This window comes from Exophiala spinifera, assembly GCF_000836115.1.
Source record: "Exophiala spinifera strain CBS 89968 unplaced genomic scaffold supercont1.6, whole genome shotgun sequence".
Taxonomy (NCBI): domain Eukaryota; kingdom Fungi; phylum Ascomycota; class Eurotiomycetes; order Chaetothyriales; family Herpotrichiellaceae; genus Exophiala; species Exophiala spinifera.
This window is the reverse complement of record NW_015622518.1, coordinates 2,576,440-2,593,325: the sequence shown is the minus strand read 5'-3', so window position 1 is coordinate 2,593,325 and position 16,886 is coordinate 2,576,440. Positions and strand designations below refer to the sequence as shown.

Here is a 16,886-nt window from a genome sequence, read left to right as displayed (position 1 = left end):
TATCTCCTCCCTTCTTTCAAAGTTTCCTTTTTTTCAATTTTCCCCTTTTAACCCAATTGCTCCCCGGCGCGTTGGAAAACAACCCTAAACTTCTCCGGGACATCGTACTTGTCCATCTTGACGTCCACAAAGTGCAGACCCTGCCCGGCGCAAAACTCCTCCGAGGCCAGGAGAGCGTCGAGGTCTCGCCACGTGCGTATCACGTAGGATCTGATCGGGTAAGACGAAGAAGCACTCGCGTCGTCGTCGTCGCCGTACTTGCTGCTGCCCCCGCCGCCGCCGGTTGTAGATGTGGTGGTGGTAGTACATGGTTGTTCTTGTCCTTGTCCTTGTTCTTGTGACTGCCGTTGTGGAAGACGGCCCGAGAACACAAACGGCAACTCGTCGTACTTCCACGGTGCGAGGTCGTTGTACGTCTCGTGCAGACCGTGGATTTGTCTCTCGTACGCGTACCCTGAATTGTTGACGAGGAAGACGGTCAGAGGCACGCGGTGGCGGATGACGGTGCTCAGTTCTTGGGCCGTCACTTGGAAACTCCCGTCGCCCTCCAACAGGATCGTACGACCTTCTTGCACAGAGGTGGTGGTGGTGGTAGCATCAGCAGCTGCTGCAGTGGTACCCTTACCACCCTTGGTACTATTGTCACCACCTGCACCACCACCGCCGCCGCCTGAGACAGAATCATAAATTGAATCAGAAGTGGTGCCTGAATCTATAGATTCAGAATGTTGCGCCAGACTGGCTCCCAATGCGGCCGGAAGCATGTGCCCTATTGAAAACCATTGTCCGGACGCTATGATCTGAGCGCCAGCTGGGAGGACGAGATCGCGACCGCAGAGCTTGGGTGTCGCGTTGGCCAGCAACACTGTATCGTTCGGACGGAGGTACGGGTTCAGACGGTGGTAGAAGTTTGTTTGATCTATGGGACCATCTTCTGCTTTTCCATCGTCCCCTTTGGGGGAAGTGGATGTAGACGAGGAAGCAGATGCAGGTGGTGCTGTAGTTGTAACGGTAGACGTGCTGGGTGTTAACGTCGGGTATTGTCTTGGTACGACGTTTCGAAAGTCGCCTAGTGATGAGACGTCCGGGGTAGGAAGACGTCTAGTGTCGAGGTGTTTCTTCAGGCGGGGAAGTAAAGAAAGTAGATTTATCACAGAAGTCGTGGTGGTCGCTCCGGGATATATGCTGCTGCTGCTGCCAGCAGATGACAGTAAGGCGGATTGTGGAAGAGTGACAAAATTCTTTCCAAACGTAATGATCTTCTCTGGGTCTGGAACGACCCTCCATCCCAGAGTCTGCGTATCTGAAAACATGGGTCCAAATGCAAGTACCAAATCGGCTTCACTCACATACGGCATCGTGTCTATCTGGCCGACGGGACCAGAGTGGACACCATAGTAGTTGGTTAATCCGTGATCTACCATCCCACTTCCAGATGGCATGCATAGCGTTGGCAGTCCCGACACGCGGACAAACTCGTTGATCTCGTGCCTGAGGGACGGAGAACGCACGCCGTCGCCACGATCCACGAGTATGAGAGGCCGTTTAGCATTGTAGAGTCTCGTGGCGATATCGGCGATGAGTGCGTCTTCTTTGCCGACGTCGACTTCTTTAAACGTGGCGAAATCACCGCCCATGAGCGTCTTCTCGAGTCTCGCGCCGTCGACTTCCTTCGAGACCATGTCACAGGGTACCTCGATGTACACGGGCTTTGACTCTCTGAGGGCTGCGGCGATGGTGCGGTCGATATCCTCGGGTGCTGTCTTTTCGTCGCGTAAATTCGTCTGAGCGACAGTAACATGCTGGTGCATCTGGGCGAATACCCTCGGCCGTCCGTCGCCTAGCGAGTGGTGCACGTTTGCCCTCGAGTCTTGGAAGCGTCTCTGCGGCGTGCCGACTATGTGCACGACGGGCACCGACTCGGCGAAACTCCCTGCCACGGCGTTGATGGCCGACAACTCACCCACGCCGTAGGTGGTGAAGAGTGCCCCGAGCCCGCGGACACGAGCGTACCCGTCGGCGGCGTACCCTGCGTTCAACTCGTTGCAGGTGCCGATCCATTGTACGCCACTTGGAGAGAGGTGGTCGAGAGCTTTGAGCGTGAAGTCGCCTGGGACACCGTGGATGGCGTGTACTCCTTGAGAACGTAGACGTTTGAAGAGATATTGTGCCAGGGGGAGACGTTGCATGGCATATCATGAAGCCTGTGCTTGTGCTTGTGCTTGACGAGATGAGAGTGTGAGATGAGGAAGAGCCGACGGTCAAGATTAGGGGCAAGAAAGTGAAAACGGCGGATGCAGTGAGATGAAGGGTAATAACATGTAGACGATAGGGGGGCCTGATCTCATACCTTGACTCTGCCGTAGCCAGAAAATGAAGTCTTACATACTATGGTCCTGGATATTGCACCACCTCCTAGTGTCTCGTTTAGTAGCAGAAGAAAGTGAAAACGGTGGATGCGGTGAGAACAAGGATAATAACACGTAGACGATAGGGGGGCCTGATCCCATACCTTGACTCCGCCCTAGCCAGAAAATGAAGTCTTACAGTACTCTGGTCCTTGATATTGTACCTAGTATCTGCCTCGTTCAGTAGCAAGACAAAGGACAGCGGTGCTTACCTTGGTGGGGTGGAGAATAGGATCTATCTTGTGGTCCATCTTGTGACTTTACCAAGTCATATCTCGTGAAGTCTAACGGAATACAGATGTCTATATATCTGGTACATGGCTTACGAACTTCGTGGCTGGCAGGACTGGTATTGTATATCATCAACTCCCAACCGACCTGACAAGTCTTTCACAGGCTCCCCCTCTCCTTCCATCAGTCGTGTACGCGAGACTCCAAGAACCAAGTCGTGCAAATCCCCCTGATCGTCGATTCAGAATGGAAAGCTCCTCATTTCATCCTTCGTCCAGTACTTTCTCATATTCTCAGCCCCCAGCTCCCTGACCTCGTCCTCCAAATGCGACCATAACACCTGTGCAAAAGAATCCATGATTTCCCTTACTTCTTCTCTTCGCAACTCGCGATCTCCACTCCTGCACCCCGTCAGGTAGGGAACCAATCTCTCCAGGCCCTTGTGCATTTCTTTATGCTGCTCCTTGGCGAACCCTCTGGCTTGGAACCCGGCCATTTTCCTGCCCAGCACGGGGAACCAGTGCGCCTCTTCAATGTCATGGTGGACTTCGAGATGTTGGCAGAATCGTAAACCCAGACTGATCAGCTGAGACGGTTTGAGGCGCGATCCTGGTGCGGTACCTGCGTACACTTGATCCCACGTCGACCGTAGCATGCTGTGATAAAACTCCATTTCCTCGGCGAGGCGGTTGAAGAGTCTGAAGTCGGCGGCCGACAGTGGCGGCAACACTGGATCTTCGGAGGTAGACTCGGCCATGACGGGAATAAGTGTCTTGATATCACTGGGGGGATGTTCTTGATTGTCCGCTTTGTTCAATTTTGGAAAAGATGAAAATGCGGTTGAGTAAGACAGAGAGAGGGAGGATGGAAGAAGTCGACGACAGAAAAAAAATCTCAAACTGATAGACCTTACAACTGCAAAAAACAGAGATCGAGACGCATGTTTTTGCACTTACAGTTCTGTGGAGTAAAAAGATGCAAAGTTTGGCATTCTATGTGATCTGTTTATCAGTACTTTTGGGACAATGGAAGAGGCGAAGAAATCAAAGTTCTAGAACTGGTAGAATTTATTCCGCTTCCAACTGCCGATAAGCCGTGCCAGTCTCTAGCGAAATCCACGTCGACGATTGAGCGACCACTGCACACATATATAGATAGAGAGATAACGTTCTCGAGATGGATAACCACTCATTATAAACTGGTCGAAGACAATTCCCCAGCGACTCGTACACATTCCTCCTCCTCGTTCGCAGGACGCCAGGTCAAAATAACGCGCACTTGCTCTAGCTCTACAAGTCATCAAAACATATCTGGACATTTCTAGATCGTTATGCATTGCTCAATCACAATCTCCAACGCTGAATGAACCAGCATTCCTGTCATTGAGCCCTTTGCTTCTTCGCTCGTTTTCTTTCTCTAATCCTCTTCTCGGTGGCCATGAACTCTCTGATCCCGACCGGTATCTCTGCGAACAAGGCGTCCTCATCCTCCGGTACAGAAGGTGTAGTCCAAAGACCCTCACTCCCACCACCGTCTTCGTCCATACTCCCCGAAGCTTCATGAACCTCGGGACGAGACAATCGCGCCTTGGGATCGTCTGTCTGCCTGTTCGGAGATTTTGACTGTGCTTCGCGTACCCTTGCAGCCCACGCCTCCACATCGTCTCGGTAATCGTCCCATACGCAATGTACACAACCACTCATACAGCAGTTGTCTGGCTCAGCTGGTCTCGGTGGCACCGGTACGCCATTTACCGTCCTCCATGTTGCATCGGGTGTGTCTGAGACGCTGCTCTTGTAACCAGATCCCTCGATCGTGCCGAATAGTTTCCTGGCTCTTGCTTGTACCGACTCGTCCTTGGTAGTGACAAACGTGGGCAGTGCACTGTCCGTGTGAGGAGCTTCGCGCATGGGCGAGGAGAGCAACTCTGTGTAAAAGTCGCCTAGGGGCATCGCTTGGTGAGGCTGGTCTGCATGGTCGCGGAGCAGTCGCTGTCCGCTGTGGAACGACCGTCGGGATATCGACGGTGTGTTACTGGGAGATCGATTTTGATTTCTCTCTATGGCGCGACTTTGGGCGGTAGCAGGGATTCGGCAGCTTTGCTTTGAGATTTGTCGCAAGCATGAGTTGCAGATCCACGGCCGTTGCGAGATCAAAGTTTGGATAGCGCTATGGGCAGCCATCGCGAGGAGGTGTCGTTACTGCATGAATCAGGACGCAGGATCGAGATGGCGAGGAATTAATGTACTACGCAAGATACGACGACTCGCCCTCAGCATCTCACCGAATTGTCTTGCCTCCGAGGTTAATTATTTCCCTCTGGCAGATTATACATGAATTAGTAGGACACCGAAAAAGCCGCACACGGGCGGTGTTTGGATGACATCATCGCCTATAACGCCGCTTTCCCAGGGACTTGGAGCCTCGTTGCAGATCCCAAGGTCAAGTATCTTTCTAACGCGCTCGCTGTGAGAAAACCTGCCGATGAAACAAATAGCGACCTAGATAACTGCGATCTCGATGTTGGATACGCTGCGACGATAGCCCTTCGAGAATCTCAAGGACTGATCTCGTACTTCCAGCTGCTGAACTCCCAACTTCGACACCTATTCATCAATCGCCAGACCCCTTTCAACAGTATCCTTCACCAATTGCCAATATCTCTGCGTGTCAACCGACACATGGTTAACATGTGGGCTCCCAATAAATTCTTCCAAGCGAATTGATTCGTTCGGGTCTGCCTCTGATGCAAACACTACACACTTGTTGCGTGCCTCAGCTGCGTGCAGGACGATATGCTCATGTGGGACAAGTTGATCTCCCTTGCCGAAGATGTATGTACGGGGAACAGTCCTCTTCGATGGATTGAACCCGAGCGTATCCACGGCGTGATCGTGTTTGAACAGGAAGGAGCCGTCGGGCTCATTCAAGCACCGCCAGATCTTGCTCGGCGACGATTCGATCAATCCAAGGTCATTGAATAGGGCACAGCTACCGATGACCGCCCACGCGATCGGAGTTGCCAGCATTCGTCGAGTCACACTTTTCTTTGGAAGAAATGACAAGGCAGCCGCCACGGCTGTCTGCAAAGGTGGGCTCCCGTGCGGAGGGGACGAGTCCAACACCATTGCCGAAATGGGAATCTCAAGAGGTAACTCTTCAGACTTTGACCCTGACTGTATGTTCTCCCGATAGGCTTGTGCGAGCTGGATAGCACTGTGGCAACCGCCTCCGGAAAAGGCGTGGACAAAAACGGTTGAGTGAGGATTCTTCCTGAAAGAATTTTTGAGAGCCTCCACCGCAGGAGCGAGTGCTTGCATTTGGACCCAGTCCGGCGTGACGGTGACATTCATGAAGTTGTTCTGTAAGAGGAGAATCTGGGCCTCCGGGAACAGGAGTTGATATTGGCGAAAGTACTTGGCCGCGTGACGGGGTGCTGCGTACATCCACACACAGCAGATGATCAAGGTCGGTTGGACATCGGACCCAGTATCTGGGGCTGAAGCCAGGAAGGTCGATGCAGCTGGTGGCTGGTAGAGATGAATACCATCTGCCAGCTGTTGGAAATCCCAGAGTGGGTCTTTCTGCATGTTGGCAGTCATGTTCTAGGCACTCGGCATAAGATGTCGAACAGAAGCAGTTCACTGCCCTTTGGGAGCAAGGAAAAGGTACACCGAGACAACGAGAAGGGGTAAGGAAGCAATGTTCAAGATACAGGCAAGGACAATATACTTTGTTGCGAGGGTCAAGCTTTATAAGGCCTCCTCCACGAACTAGGATCGGTGCTTCGAGCCTCGGTCGGAGACATGTGCATTGACCTATCTTTTGGATTAGTAGAATCAGTTCTTGTATTCGAGCTGTCTTCAGCACTACGTTTGCTCCAAGTACAGTAGTGACAAGGCCACAATGCATGGATAATCATCCGTATACGAAATACGAGGGGACCAAGCAGGCTAGAGTCCCCACTTCACCCTCCTCAAGGAGCCGTTTCACTTCTAGACAACAAATTCTCGTCTACACGGCTGCAGCGGGGGTCCAGAGCGAGTTCGAATTGGTTGTTATGGACCGAATCAGATGGGTAAGCCTGGATAGTGACAATGCTGAAGGCTCCTTAGGGAGAAAGTGGCTAGTGTGCATATAGGGTAGACGTCAACGAAATCAGCCCGAGCCTTCAGCACCAGGCATATTTTTCATTCGCTAGCCAGACAAGGTCTTGCTTCTGGCCTGAGGGGTTAGCAGTCCAGCGTAGACTGCACAAGTGTTCCTTGTCTCTTGTGACCACCTCTACCGGGGCTTGCTCTTCTCCGCGCAAATGTTGTGCTGCAGAGATGGTCAGCTCAGACGGATCCCATACCTCGACACCGGCCGTCATGCCGTATAGGTGCGCCTCCAATTGGGCTCTTAGGAGTAGAGCCGCCATCGCCGCTTGTTCGGCTGGCGAATTCCTGACCGAGTCCGGAACAATGCTGTGCAGGATGTGCAATTGAAAGTCTTTTTCTTCCGCCGCGTAGACTCGACACCAGATCAAGGCAATACCAGTATCGCGATGAATTGCACCCTTGATCTTTGGATCACCTTTCCCCAGCAGCTTGGTCTGAAATTCATCACGCGTAAAATGCCATATAAAGTGTGCCATATCAGGCCGGATAGAGACGAACGTTGAGTCTGGGTTTTCTCTTGACTGTCTTAGAAGTCGTTGTTCCAGATAGTCGACTGCAGGAATTTGCTGCAAGTCCGAGAGCGTCAGGTCTTCAACTACGGGCAACGCTTTCCTCGTACTGTCATAGCTCAGGCTGTGGACTGGTGCCAGGTGAACATGGGTGCTGGGAAAGACATTCCAGCCATATCTTGCATAGAATTTTGGCCCGATGTCGGAAAAGAGAACGGAAAAAGGACTCTTCTGCTGTTCAGGTTGTCCCCATGTTTCCAGTCTCTTACCCAGATCAGCCATCATGCGGCCGGCATATCCCCTCCCACGGTACTCAGGTCGTGTGTAGACGGAAGCAATCCCATGCGCACGAACTCTTTCAAGCCGTCCTCCCCGCGCAATGTAGGCATGTACGTGGATGCTCTCGCACGAAGCAAGAATAGGCCGAGACCCGTCGGGATTCACTGGCAGGGTCGTAGAGGTCAAAATCCATCCAGTGATCCCACCATTTTCTGTGAGCTCAACCTGCTGCAGGTACGTCTCTCGGTCGAGGTACTGAGCCATGGTCAGAGGGCCCTTCCACTCGTCGGCGTTCAGATATGCAGTCTGAACATATTCGAGGAGTGTTGCAGGCTCAAGCGCAAGGTCGGCAGACTGGGAGGATGGCTGGGCTTGTGGATCAACCGCAGGAGGTTTAGACGTCGAGACTTCGTTAAAAGGTGTGTTCGAGGAGGCCATGATTGTTGCTGATTAAATTACTGGTAGGAGGCAAACTGTCAAAGGGTGAGTAGAGGCTGTCCGATATAGTAGCTGAATTCACGAACAGAGGAAAAACATAGAATGTCAGAAGGAAATGATCACAAGGCGTACAACAAAATCACTTGTTAGGGACCTGAAGGGCGCAGGCAGTAACAGTGCTTCTGCAGGATATGACTAACCTTGGGGAACAGCATAGAAGCTCTGCCCATGAACGACTCTTCGGGCTCTATGACAAGAACTCTAGAAGAAGCAGCCTGTCGTCTCGAGACTTGGAGAAACACAGCATCAATGTGCTCAGTGTCAGTGCGCACGGAGATGAAAATAGCCCACTACGGCATAGTACAATACAAGGGCGGGTACGGATATGAGATCTCCATACCTAATAAATAAGGTATCTTTAGTTCATCGTTCGCGAACCTCATCAATGTCCTTCTTTTCACTCTGTAGCCATCTCTGGTTCCGCCAGGCAGATTGCATGGTACCAACAGCTCAATGGATCAGCCTGGCATCTTCAGCCTGATGGTTGCCCTCTCACGTCCATTCTCCTTACCTGCCCATACGTTGAGATGTTGACGGTCCAGTAGGATCCCTGCCATACCTCAATCAGCCTGACCGACCTTCCCTTCCCCCTCCCATTTCACTTCTTCAGCTGTCCAGGGTTTATACCTCACCTCTGGAAAATGCAGTGTCGCGGCGTTTTCTGTGGTCGCTCTAGCCTTTTCCGCGATCTTAACTTCACTGCCCAATTACCTGTACTTACCTCGCGTCTCTACGTGTGAAATCGCGCTCACAATCGTCATCGCACAGAAACAGACTGTCGACTTTTCATTTGTTGTTCCACCATATTGACAGCTTCTCCTTCTGAGCTTCATCGCGATTGTCGATGAATGCCGTCATCTGAGCCCGTCCTCACCCCCGGTGCTGTTGCTACGCTTTAATGGTCGCTTGTCGAGCCTCACTCGAAACGAGCCCACTCACCTGCGCCTAGTTCATCATTGCCTGTGCCTGACCGTCACAGCTCATGGTCATGGAGCAAGAGCTGACAGAACAGTAAGTGTTTGTCTTTAGAGCTTCCATTTATTCCACCTCGCGGATCGGTCGTCGCCTCTACCTGCATCCTCTTTCCCCTCTCTCAAATCACTCCCTCAAGGAAGATAATTCTGTAAACATGTTTCGTCGAGGCTACTTTGTGACTGATCACCTTCTTCCTCCTAGAATGCGGGGCCCTGGTGGTGGTTACGACGACCGTTATGTCGCGCTTCCCCGACCAGAGATCCCGCACGAAAGAACTATCATCGTGATCTCGGACGATGAATCTGAACCTGAAGTCATAGCTGATCGTCGAGAGTCTTGGCATCACAATGGCGACAATGACTTGCGTCCCACGACCAGCCATGATGATCTGTCAATTCGCGGGGACAAACCCAGTCCGATTCAGAGCCCTCATGCGTACAAGCGTGCCAAAATTGAAGACAATGCAACCCTCTACCTCCACCATGAACATCTTGATTTGAATGCGAACCGAGGCAATCATAATGAACTGAAGGTGTCTCACCGTGCGCATGATCATCTAGCCGAGCCGTATCCAATCCAGCCAGGTGTGGCCCCGGCTGAGCCGACTTATCAACAAGCAGCAGCGTTGGAGAGTGGTCAAGCTTCATTAAGCAGCATCGTCACACCGAACTCACGATTACTACAGGTGGAAGCAGAGCGGCGTCCGCCATACTTTGTGGATGGTTGCTTTGAGGTAAAAATGTACAACGGACCGGGCTACGAAAAGTTTCCTGTTGTCCTGGGCACAGTAAAAGGCCATCAAGAGATATGCAACAAGTGGGATGCAGAAGAAAAGAAGAAATTGGAACGCCAGGCGGAGAGACTGCGACAAGAACTCAATTCCGTCGGCAAGGACCCCAACTGGAAATATGAATCTGCATTTCTCGATCAGGTGGATCATCACGAAGACCCTTCTAAAGAGCTTCTAGAACGCTGTCTCGAAAGTGTCAGAGAGGTATTCCCAGATATTGAGGTCGCTTTCATCACAAAGAAAATCGAAGCTACGGGAGAGGCTGCGCTCACCAACGTTGATGGTGCTGTTGTCAGACCGGAACCCACACAGGTTGCCCAGACTGTCATCGACGAAGTTTTGGAGATGGATACGTATCCGAGAGAAGACACTACTACTTCTAGCGGCCGGGACCGTGCCCCTCCTGACGGTACTGGTGTCACAATCTCTTGGGATCGCGACCTTGAAAAAGATGCTATGTATCTCAAGGATGCGGTCATCTTGCTGGCAAAGACATTCGATCATGTGCCGACGCATCACATCCACAAGATCGTGGAGGAGAAAAAATCAATATTCAACGCATACGTACACCTTTATGAGCAGGAGGAGCAATTCTACTCTTCGTCAGCACGTCCTTATCATCGGTTGAGAAACCCTCGGAGAGAAGTCGAGAAAAAATATCTGCTCACCCCCAACGATCGGCGCATACCCTACCAGTATTACCACCGAGTCAATGAGCTGCAAGCTGCTAAACAACATGTGGCTCGGGAAGCCATCCAGGACGCCGCGAGAAAGGCAAAGGAGGTAGCCGAGCTTGCGAATCTTCTTTCACACATTGAGACGGGTGCATTGGCCGAATGTCAGTGTTGCTTTGATGCCGAGACACCACTCAACCGAATTGTACCTTGCATGGCAGATCAGCAGCATTACTTTTGCTACGCTTGTGTTGAGAGCCTGGCGAATAACCAGGTCGGCATGATGAGGCATGAGATGAAGTGTATGGACGGCGGTGGTTGCACTGCTGATCTCTCCAACGAGCATGTTGGCAAGGCCGTGCCCATAGTGACCTTTGACCGACTGGAGATGAACAGACAACAAGCCGAAGTTATGGCTGCCGGTATTGACGGTCTTGAAAAATGCAGATGGTGTGATTATCAAGCTATCTGTGACACTGTGGAACACGATCCTGTCTTTGTTTGTCTCAACCCCGATTGCAAGCGCGCAACATGCCGAAGATGCAACCAGGATAACCACTTGCCAAAGTCCTGTAAAGAAAACAAGCAAGATGGCTTGCTCAGTGGGCGTCATAACATCGAGGAGGCTCGGTCGGAGGCAATCATGCGGACCTGTCCCAACAAGAAGTGCGGAGTCAAAATCATTAAAGACTTTGGCTGCAACAAAATGCAGTGTGTCAAGTGTCAATCTAAAATGTGCTACGTTTGCAAGGAAGACATCTCGCACCTCGGCAACAACGCGTACTGGCACTTCAACAAACCAGGGGCCAAATGCCCGCTCTATGACGAAGCAGGGGCCGACAATCGACACGAAGAAGAGGCTATGATTGCGGAGCTTAAAGCAATCGAAACGCTCAAGAAGACTAATGTCGACGTCGACGAAAGTCAGCTTCGAATTGAGTCGGGAAAATCGCGAGCGCTCAAATTAGATGAGCATCCGGCTGCGGACCTTTTCTACCAGGGTATGTTGGAGCGAGCTGGACGCATCGGTCATGAACAGCACCGCATTCAAGTACTACAGCAGCGTATTGCTCTCATGCAGGAAATGATGCCTGACCCTGAGGAAGAGGCTTTTATTCAAGCACTGCTTCAGGAACCAGAGGCCGGGCAATTCAATAGAGATGGAGTGCGCGACTTGCACGCGAACTTAGAAGTACGACTCGATCGACAAATCGGTGCGAATATCTTTGCGGATGCGATTGAGATGGCAGCTGTACGCGCTGACCAGAACTTGGGAGCAGCACCCAATGCAGCAGCGCCTCCAATGGGTTGGCCTGTCAACCCTCCGGCGGCTCCTGCGGCACTGGGCCGTGACAGAAATGGCCACTTCCGAGGTGCAGCTAATCTACCGAACCTTCCAAGGCTTCCAATGCTGGGAGCAGCGCCAGGACTTCCAGTACAGTATCCCCTAGCGCAAGGCCAGCTCGGGGGCGAGCGTCAATTGCAGCCAGCGCAGTGTCATGCGGATCGCAGAGCCAGACTAAACCATCCTCGTCAACCAAATGTTGGCCAGCCAGAGAATCCGCCGCATATGATTCCTGGTCGACGTCGTCCCTGAGATAAGCGCTGTTGATCATGACAGCTTGATACGCCACACATGCATCGCTTGAATTAGAGACAGCTTTACGTCGGTGTTCAGGTGTTAAGGATGATTTTTGCGGAAACATGGTCGCGGACACCAGACCTGTATTGAAACAACAAGAGTTTTTATTCTCCTTCATCGGTGGTCCAATCTTGTATTTGTTGCTTTGTGGTTTGGTTTTTCCCCAGGCCTTCATGTTCGATGGGCTAGAGCCTCATGACAAAGGCTGGCACAACAAGGAATGAAACAGACATTCTGGAAGTGCATGAGAAATGGATCAATGTGACTCACGCCGTCTTCAGGGATCCAGCATGGGAATAAGTGGTATGTCACAGTGATAATGACGAACGGGGCCGTCTCTACTTTAACAGGGTCATGACATGAGAGAACCAAACTGAGTGCCAGAAATTGACAGCCTGTGAGCTCAGATAGAATGCAATGGGTTTTAGTTTATTCGAATCAAATACACAAAATGTTGTTGACGAGTCTGTGTAGGTCCCTGCCAGGTTCTCTGGACAAGAACAGGGTAACCAGGGCAATATCTGTAGTGATGCTTCCTTTGAAGCATGTGTTAAGGCTCGATGTGTGATAGAGGATGAAAGGTAACTATGCGATAGCGACTATCTGGCAAGAAGTATGCAGTTACCGTGTACGTGTGCTGCGCCGCATATGGTCAGAGATTTGATCTCAACTTTTGGCAATGTGAAGGTGTAATTCGGGTGGTCATCATGGGGGGCCGACCCAAAGAGTGTTTTTCTGCGTGACTATCTCGTGCTGTGCTGTGCTGTGCCGGTTTCGGCTCCTTTCCTCTTTTCAGACGGCTCCTTATGGCACCAGAGGGCACATTGTCAAGTCATATCATTTCGTGTCACATTGCTGGTTCGGTTCGTCTATGGGCTCACAGCGACTGTGATGTGCGGCTGTGACCGTGAACCTCATTATCGGGCGGTGTCGTCGTCATCATCGATCTCGTTGGTAATCCGTCATCGCACCTCCTTGGGGCTTGCGGTTCACGTCTGGCGCTTCCAGATCGTATTCGGACGCATGACCTGCCGCTTGCGGGTTGAACTTGTCCTTGCCGGCGCCGTAGGACATTTTCGCCGCCCGTCTCTCGGCGGCAGCACCGGGCTGCGGCGGTAGGCTGTAGTCGAATTTCGCAGCGGATTCTTCAACCCACACTTCCATGCGCAACTCGCCCGTCTCGACGCGGCGGACCGAGTGCGTCTGGGCCTGCGAGGCAGATTCCGGGGCGGGGATGGCCGTGTTGTCTGTGGTCGTGGGGGTCAAAGGGTGTGGTGGCGGGGGGTCGGCGGCCATCCATCTCCGCTCCTCGGGTTCGACGGTCCCCACGGGTCTATCGGCGTCGTCCTTGACCTCGATGGCGAGCGTGAAGCTGCAACCTGGAGCGTTGGGTCCGTCGGGGAGTGGTCCGAGTCTCCCTGCGGCCGTGCTGATTCGCGAAAGCGTCGCCCGGAAGTTGGCTTCCAGGTCGGCGACGTTGAGGGCGTGGGTGAGAAGAAGCTGGTCTTCTGCCGTTTCCGGCGGCGGCTCGGCTGCGTCAAATGGGATGTCGCGATCGATCCGGGAGATCGAGGGCAGCGAGTGGAGATCGAAGGTCCATTTCTCGAGGACGCGGTTGCTCCGGCACTCGTAGATGCAGAGTGAAACCTTCTCGACGGTGTTTCTTTCGAGTTGGTCCTGGACGGCGGAGATGGCGTCGTTGATCCACGCGCACACGGCAGGGTGCCGGTTCTGGCGCACAGCGTAGTTGTATGCTCGCACCGAGAGGAAGCTGATGGGCGGGTAGATGCGGCGGAGGAAGATGATGTGGTGCGTCGCGACGGTCAGGAAGGATGCGATGGTTTCGATCAGTCCTCTGTGCGTGGACAGAAGACTGGGGTGCGTGGGTTGGAGCGATGGTGACAAGGGAGGTGATGTGTCTTCCATCTTCGTCTTTGGTTGAGCATTGAGTCGAGATATGTATAGGTCGGCGGTTCGCGGTCCTGGTACATTACCCTGTCATGGTCGGGAGACACGCGATGGCGAGTAGGTGGTCGGCTGGGGATCAGACAAGGCAAGACTTCGGCGTGCTTTGCACAGAGGCAGTGGACTTAGTTTCGCGCTCTTGATTGATCCATGGTACTATACGGTACGGAGGTAGTGCAACACCATGAGGTAAATATTTACCACCTGTATCAGGCCGGTACTCACAGAAGCGGGCAATGTCGAATCAGTGTCGTTGGCAACAGGCCAATCATCGACGCCATTAATTTCTTCTACATCATGGATGGAGACGCAAAAATGGTGTTGCTGCCTTTAGGGATATTACATGGTAACCAGATCGACATCACGCCTCCTTTCTGGCAATCCATGGTCGAACTGGAGGGACGTTCTCTTGTGAATAAACGCTACTGTCCTATCTCGACAACCCACGCTGTCAAAGTCAACTGTAGAGAAATACTGACGGCTTGAACTAAACACATCCCGCGCCCCCTTCACCACTCATCAGGGTTCTCAACAGCCTCATCATCCAAAAATCCATTCGTTTAGAAAAAGACAGAAAGTTTGGAGACTGGAAGCCCTCGCCTCTTCTAATGTTCATCCAGACCACGACTATTGATATCGACTAGACAAGCTTACTTGAGGTTCTAGTCACGGAAGGGAGCCACGGAAACCGGCGGAGACTCCCACTTCAAACCACGAAACAGCTGGTTTCCAAGGATATGCCCAACCTGCAAACCACTTGAGCAAAAGTTCCAGATGCTAGGACATGGTACGCAGTATCGCCATCCGAGCAAGATAAGAAAAGGCATCAATCATTCAGGCCGCGCTCAAATATCGGAGGGTATCATGATATCTAATGCTCATCAATTGCTAAACTCACACGCATGCCATTTCGCCGGTCATACAGCCCAACGAGATTCCTCGGTGTAATGCGATGAGTGGAATCATTTCGTTTTCTTGGCGTCTCCCTTTGCATGACCGTTCGCCAGACTGCCATTGACGGCTCCATTTGCATCTTCCTTCTTGGGAGGATCCGAGATTCTGACGACTTCTGGCAGCTGATAGAATCTATCCCAGACCAGGCGGAAATGTTCTTGGTCGCCATTGAGGACGTGTCGCAGATGGATGGCCCAGAGAATGTAAAAATATGCGCCGATCCCGGTCATCAGGTGCCACCAGCCGTGACCTTCGAGGAAGAAACCCCAGGGCATACCTAGTTCTCGACGCCATTCACGTAGAGTCGAACAGTACTGGTTGTCCAGGTTCCAGATGCCAAATCCGCCCAAGAAAATGGAGACGCCGAAGACAACGAAGAACCACATGGTTCGGAGAATCTCCATATCTCGCTTATTCTCGTACTCTTGTTCTTCTTTTGTCATCACCGGCAGACCCTTCCTTGCTCTTTCTAAACGATGTTTCTCCTCACTCTGCCGCAGAGATGGTCGCAGACTGAACTCCATGCTGTAACAGCTTCGCAAAACGATGAACAAGGTGAGGAAGGCATAGACCGTTTGATGGAAGACCGGGTCTTGCAGGTAGTGGTAGTACAAAGTAATCGCGGCGCAAAAGATGAGGAGAAAGATGCCCAGGGCAAGTTGGTGGTTTGCTGGGCGGGAATACGACAAACTCGCATAGGCCATCAGGCAAGTCGTGTAAATCATGTTCAATTCGTCGACTAGTTGCCATGGGTCTAAGTATCTCAGTCAGTCTCGTCGTCTCGTGTCTGATCGTTGGTGGTCTGGGTACATTTCAAGGTTGTGTGGAACATAAAGCTACCAAAACCGACAAGGAAGTAGCCAAAGTATGCGACCTCGAACACAGTGTCATGGCCTTGCTTCCTACAACTCTTGACGCCTTTGTATGCAAGGTAGATGAACATAAGATTCGTCAAGGTGTTGATGATCTCGGCGGAATAGTATGTCGCATAGTAGTCCTATGATAAAGCCAGTCAGTCTCGGGTTTCGCGCGCGTTGGGACACCATTGTACCTCTTCACACCATTGTAGAGTCGAGGTGACCGGATGCCAATAACCCGGCTGGTCCGGGGGAGGGTAAGGAATTGATGGCAGCCATGAGGGCATCCTGGCAGCCGGTGTGCGTTGAGGTCAGTTGGGGGTTGTGAAGCTCAGAAGGTTGGCATGTCGAAAATAAACTCGAGGTGCGCAAGAACAAGGTCTTTTCAGGACTTCCGGATGATGCGGGTGTGCAGGCGGAAACAGTATCCAGAGCGGATATTCTGCTGACGGACAGGAGGTACGAGTAATAGGGACTTATTTAAATACCAGTGGAGCAGGACTTGCTGTGATTCTCTTTCGCGACACCAGAGTCCAACAAGCAAAAAGTCCGAGTCGAGGTGGGTGTGACGTACTGCGACTCAAACATGCATGCATACGAGATACCTAGCGCCATTAGGGGGCCATGAGGCTGATCGTTTTGATCCGAGGGTGACGTTTACGAGCCAGGGCGACGAACAGTACTACAATACTCCGTACGCTGCCCGATCGATAATGGCAGTCAGCCGCAACAAGGGAGCTAGATGCATCGACGCGGGCGAGGGCGTCTCATCTCTCTGCTGAAGGCGCCAGACCATTTTGCTTCCGAAGGGGCTTGCAGAGCGAGACTGTATAATAGAAAACTGTAGAAGACTTGGAGGGACTCCCAATGATCAGCCTCATGCTTCCCACGTTTGTAGGAGTCTCACTAACTACAGTAGCTTCCGGCATCATCAAGCATCCCCC

At 52.1% G+C, this 16,886-nt stretch overlaps 8 protein-coding genes across 8 annotated transcripts; 1 reads left to right on the top strand and 7 right to left on the bottom strand.

Annotated features, from left to right (window-relative positions):
- Positions 1-47: 47 nt before the first annotated feature.
- On the bottom strand, positions 48-2,189 carry PV08_08901 (uncharacterized protein; the record flags this gene model as incomplete). Its single annotated transcript, XM_016383223.1, has 1 exon — positions 48-2,189. The coding sequence occupies one exon, from the start codon at positions 2,187-2,189 to the stop codon at positions 48-50; it is 2,142 nt and encodes a 713-aa protein (XP_016233926.1).
- Positions 2,190-2,880: 691 nt separating this feature from the next.
- On the bottom strand, positions 2,881-3,396 carry PV08_08900 (uncharacterized protein; the record flags this gene model as incomplete). Its single annotated transcript, XM_016383222.1, has 1 exon — positions 2,881-3,396. The coding sequence occupies one exon, from the start codon at positions 3,394-3,396 to the stop codon at positions 2,881-2,883; it is 516 nt and encodes a 171-aa protein (XP_016233925.1).
- A 622-nt stretch (positions 3,397-4,018) lies between these two features.
- On the bottom strand, positions 4,019-4,822 carry PV08_08899 (uncharacterized protein; the record flags this gene model as incomplete). Its single annotated transcript, XM_016383221.1, has 1 exon — positions 4,019-4,822. The coding sequence occupies one exon, from the start codon at positions 4,820-4,822 to the stop codon at positions 4,019-4,021; it is 804 nt and encodes a 267-aa protein (XP_016233924.1).
- A 423-nt stretch (positions 4,823-5,245) lies between these two features.
- Positions 5,246-6,241, bottom strand: PV08_08898 (uncharacterized protein; the record flags this gene model as incomplete). Its single annotated transcript, XM_016383220.1, has 1 exon — positions 5,246-6,241. The coding sequence occupies one exon, from the start codon at positions 6,239-6,241 to the stop codon at positions 5,246-5,248; it is 996 nt and encodes a 331-aa protein (XP_016233923.1).
- A 569-nt stretch (positions 6,242-6,810) lies between these two features.
- PV08_08897 (uncharacterized protein) lies at positions 6,811-8,025 on the bottom strand (the record flags this gene model as incomplete). Its single annotated transcript, XM_016383219.1, has 1 exon — positions 6,811-8,025. The coding sequence occupies one exon, from the start codon at positions 8,023-8,025 to the stop codon at positions 6,811-6,813; it is 1,215 nt and encodes a 404-aa protein (XP_016233922.1).
- Positions 8,026-9,214: 1,189 nt separating this feature from the next.
- PV08_08896 (uncharacterized protein) lies at positions 9,215-12,121 on the top strand (the record flags this gene model as incomplete). The annotated part of the gene is made up of 1 exon (XM_016383218.1): positions 9,215-12,121. One exon carries the CDS (start codon positions 9,215-9,217, stop codon positions 12,119-12,121), a length of 2,907 nt encoding a protein of 968 aa, XP_016233921.1.
- A 984-nt stretch (positions 12,122-13,105) lies between these two features.
- Positions 13,106-14,092, bottom strand: PV08_08895 (uncharacterized protein; the record flags this gene model as incomplete). Its single annotated transcript, XM_016383217.1, has 1 exon — positions 13,106-14,092. The coding sequence occupies one exon, from the start codon at positions 14,090-14,092 to the stop codon at positions 13,106-13,108; it is 987 nt and encodes a 328-aa protein (XP_016233920.1).
- A 1,001-nt stretch (positions 14,093-15,093) lies between these two features.
- PV08_08894 (uncharacterized protein) lies at positions 15,094-16,229 on the bottom strand (the record flags this gene model as incomplete). The annotated part of the gene is made up of 3 exons (XM_016383216.1): positions 15,094-15,839; positions 15,896-16,082; positions 16,137-16,229. The coding sequence occupies 3 exons, from the start codon at positions 16,227-16,229 to the stop codon at positions 15,094-15,096; spliced, it is 1,026 nt and encodes a 341-aa protein (XP_016233919.1).
- Between the last annotated feature and the right edge of the window lie 657 nt (positions 16,230-16,886).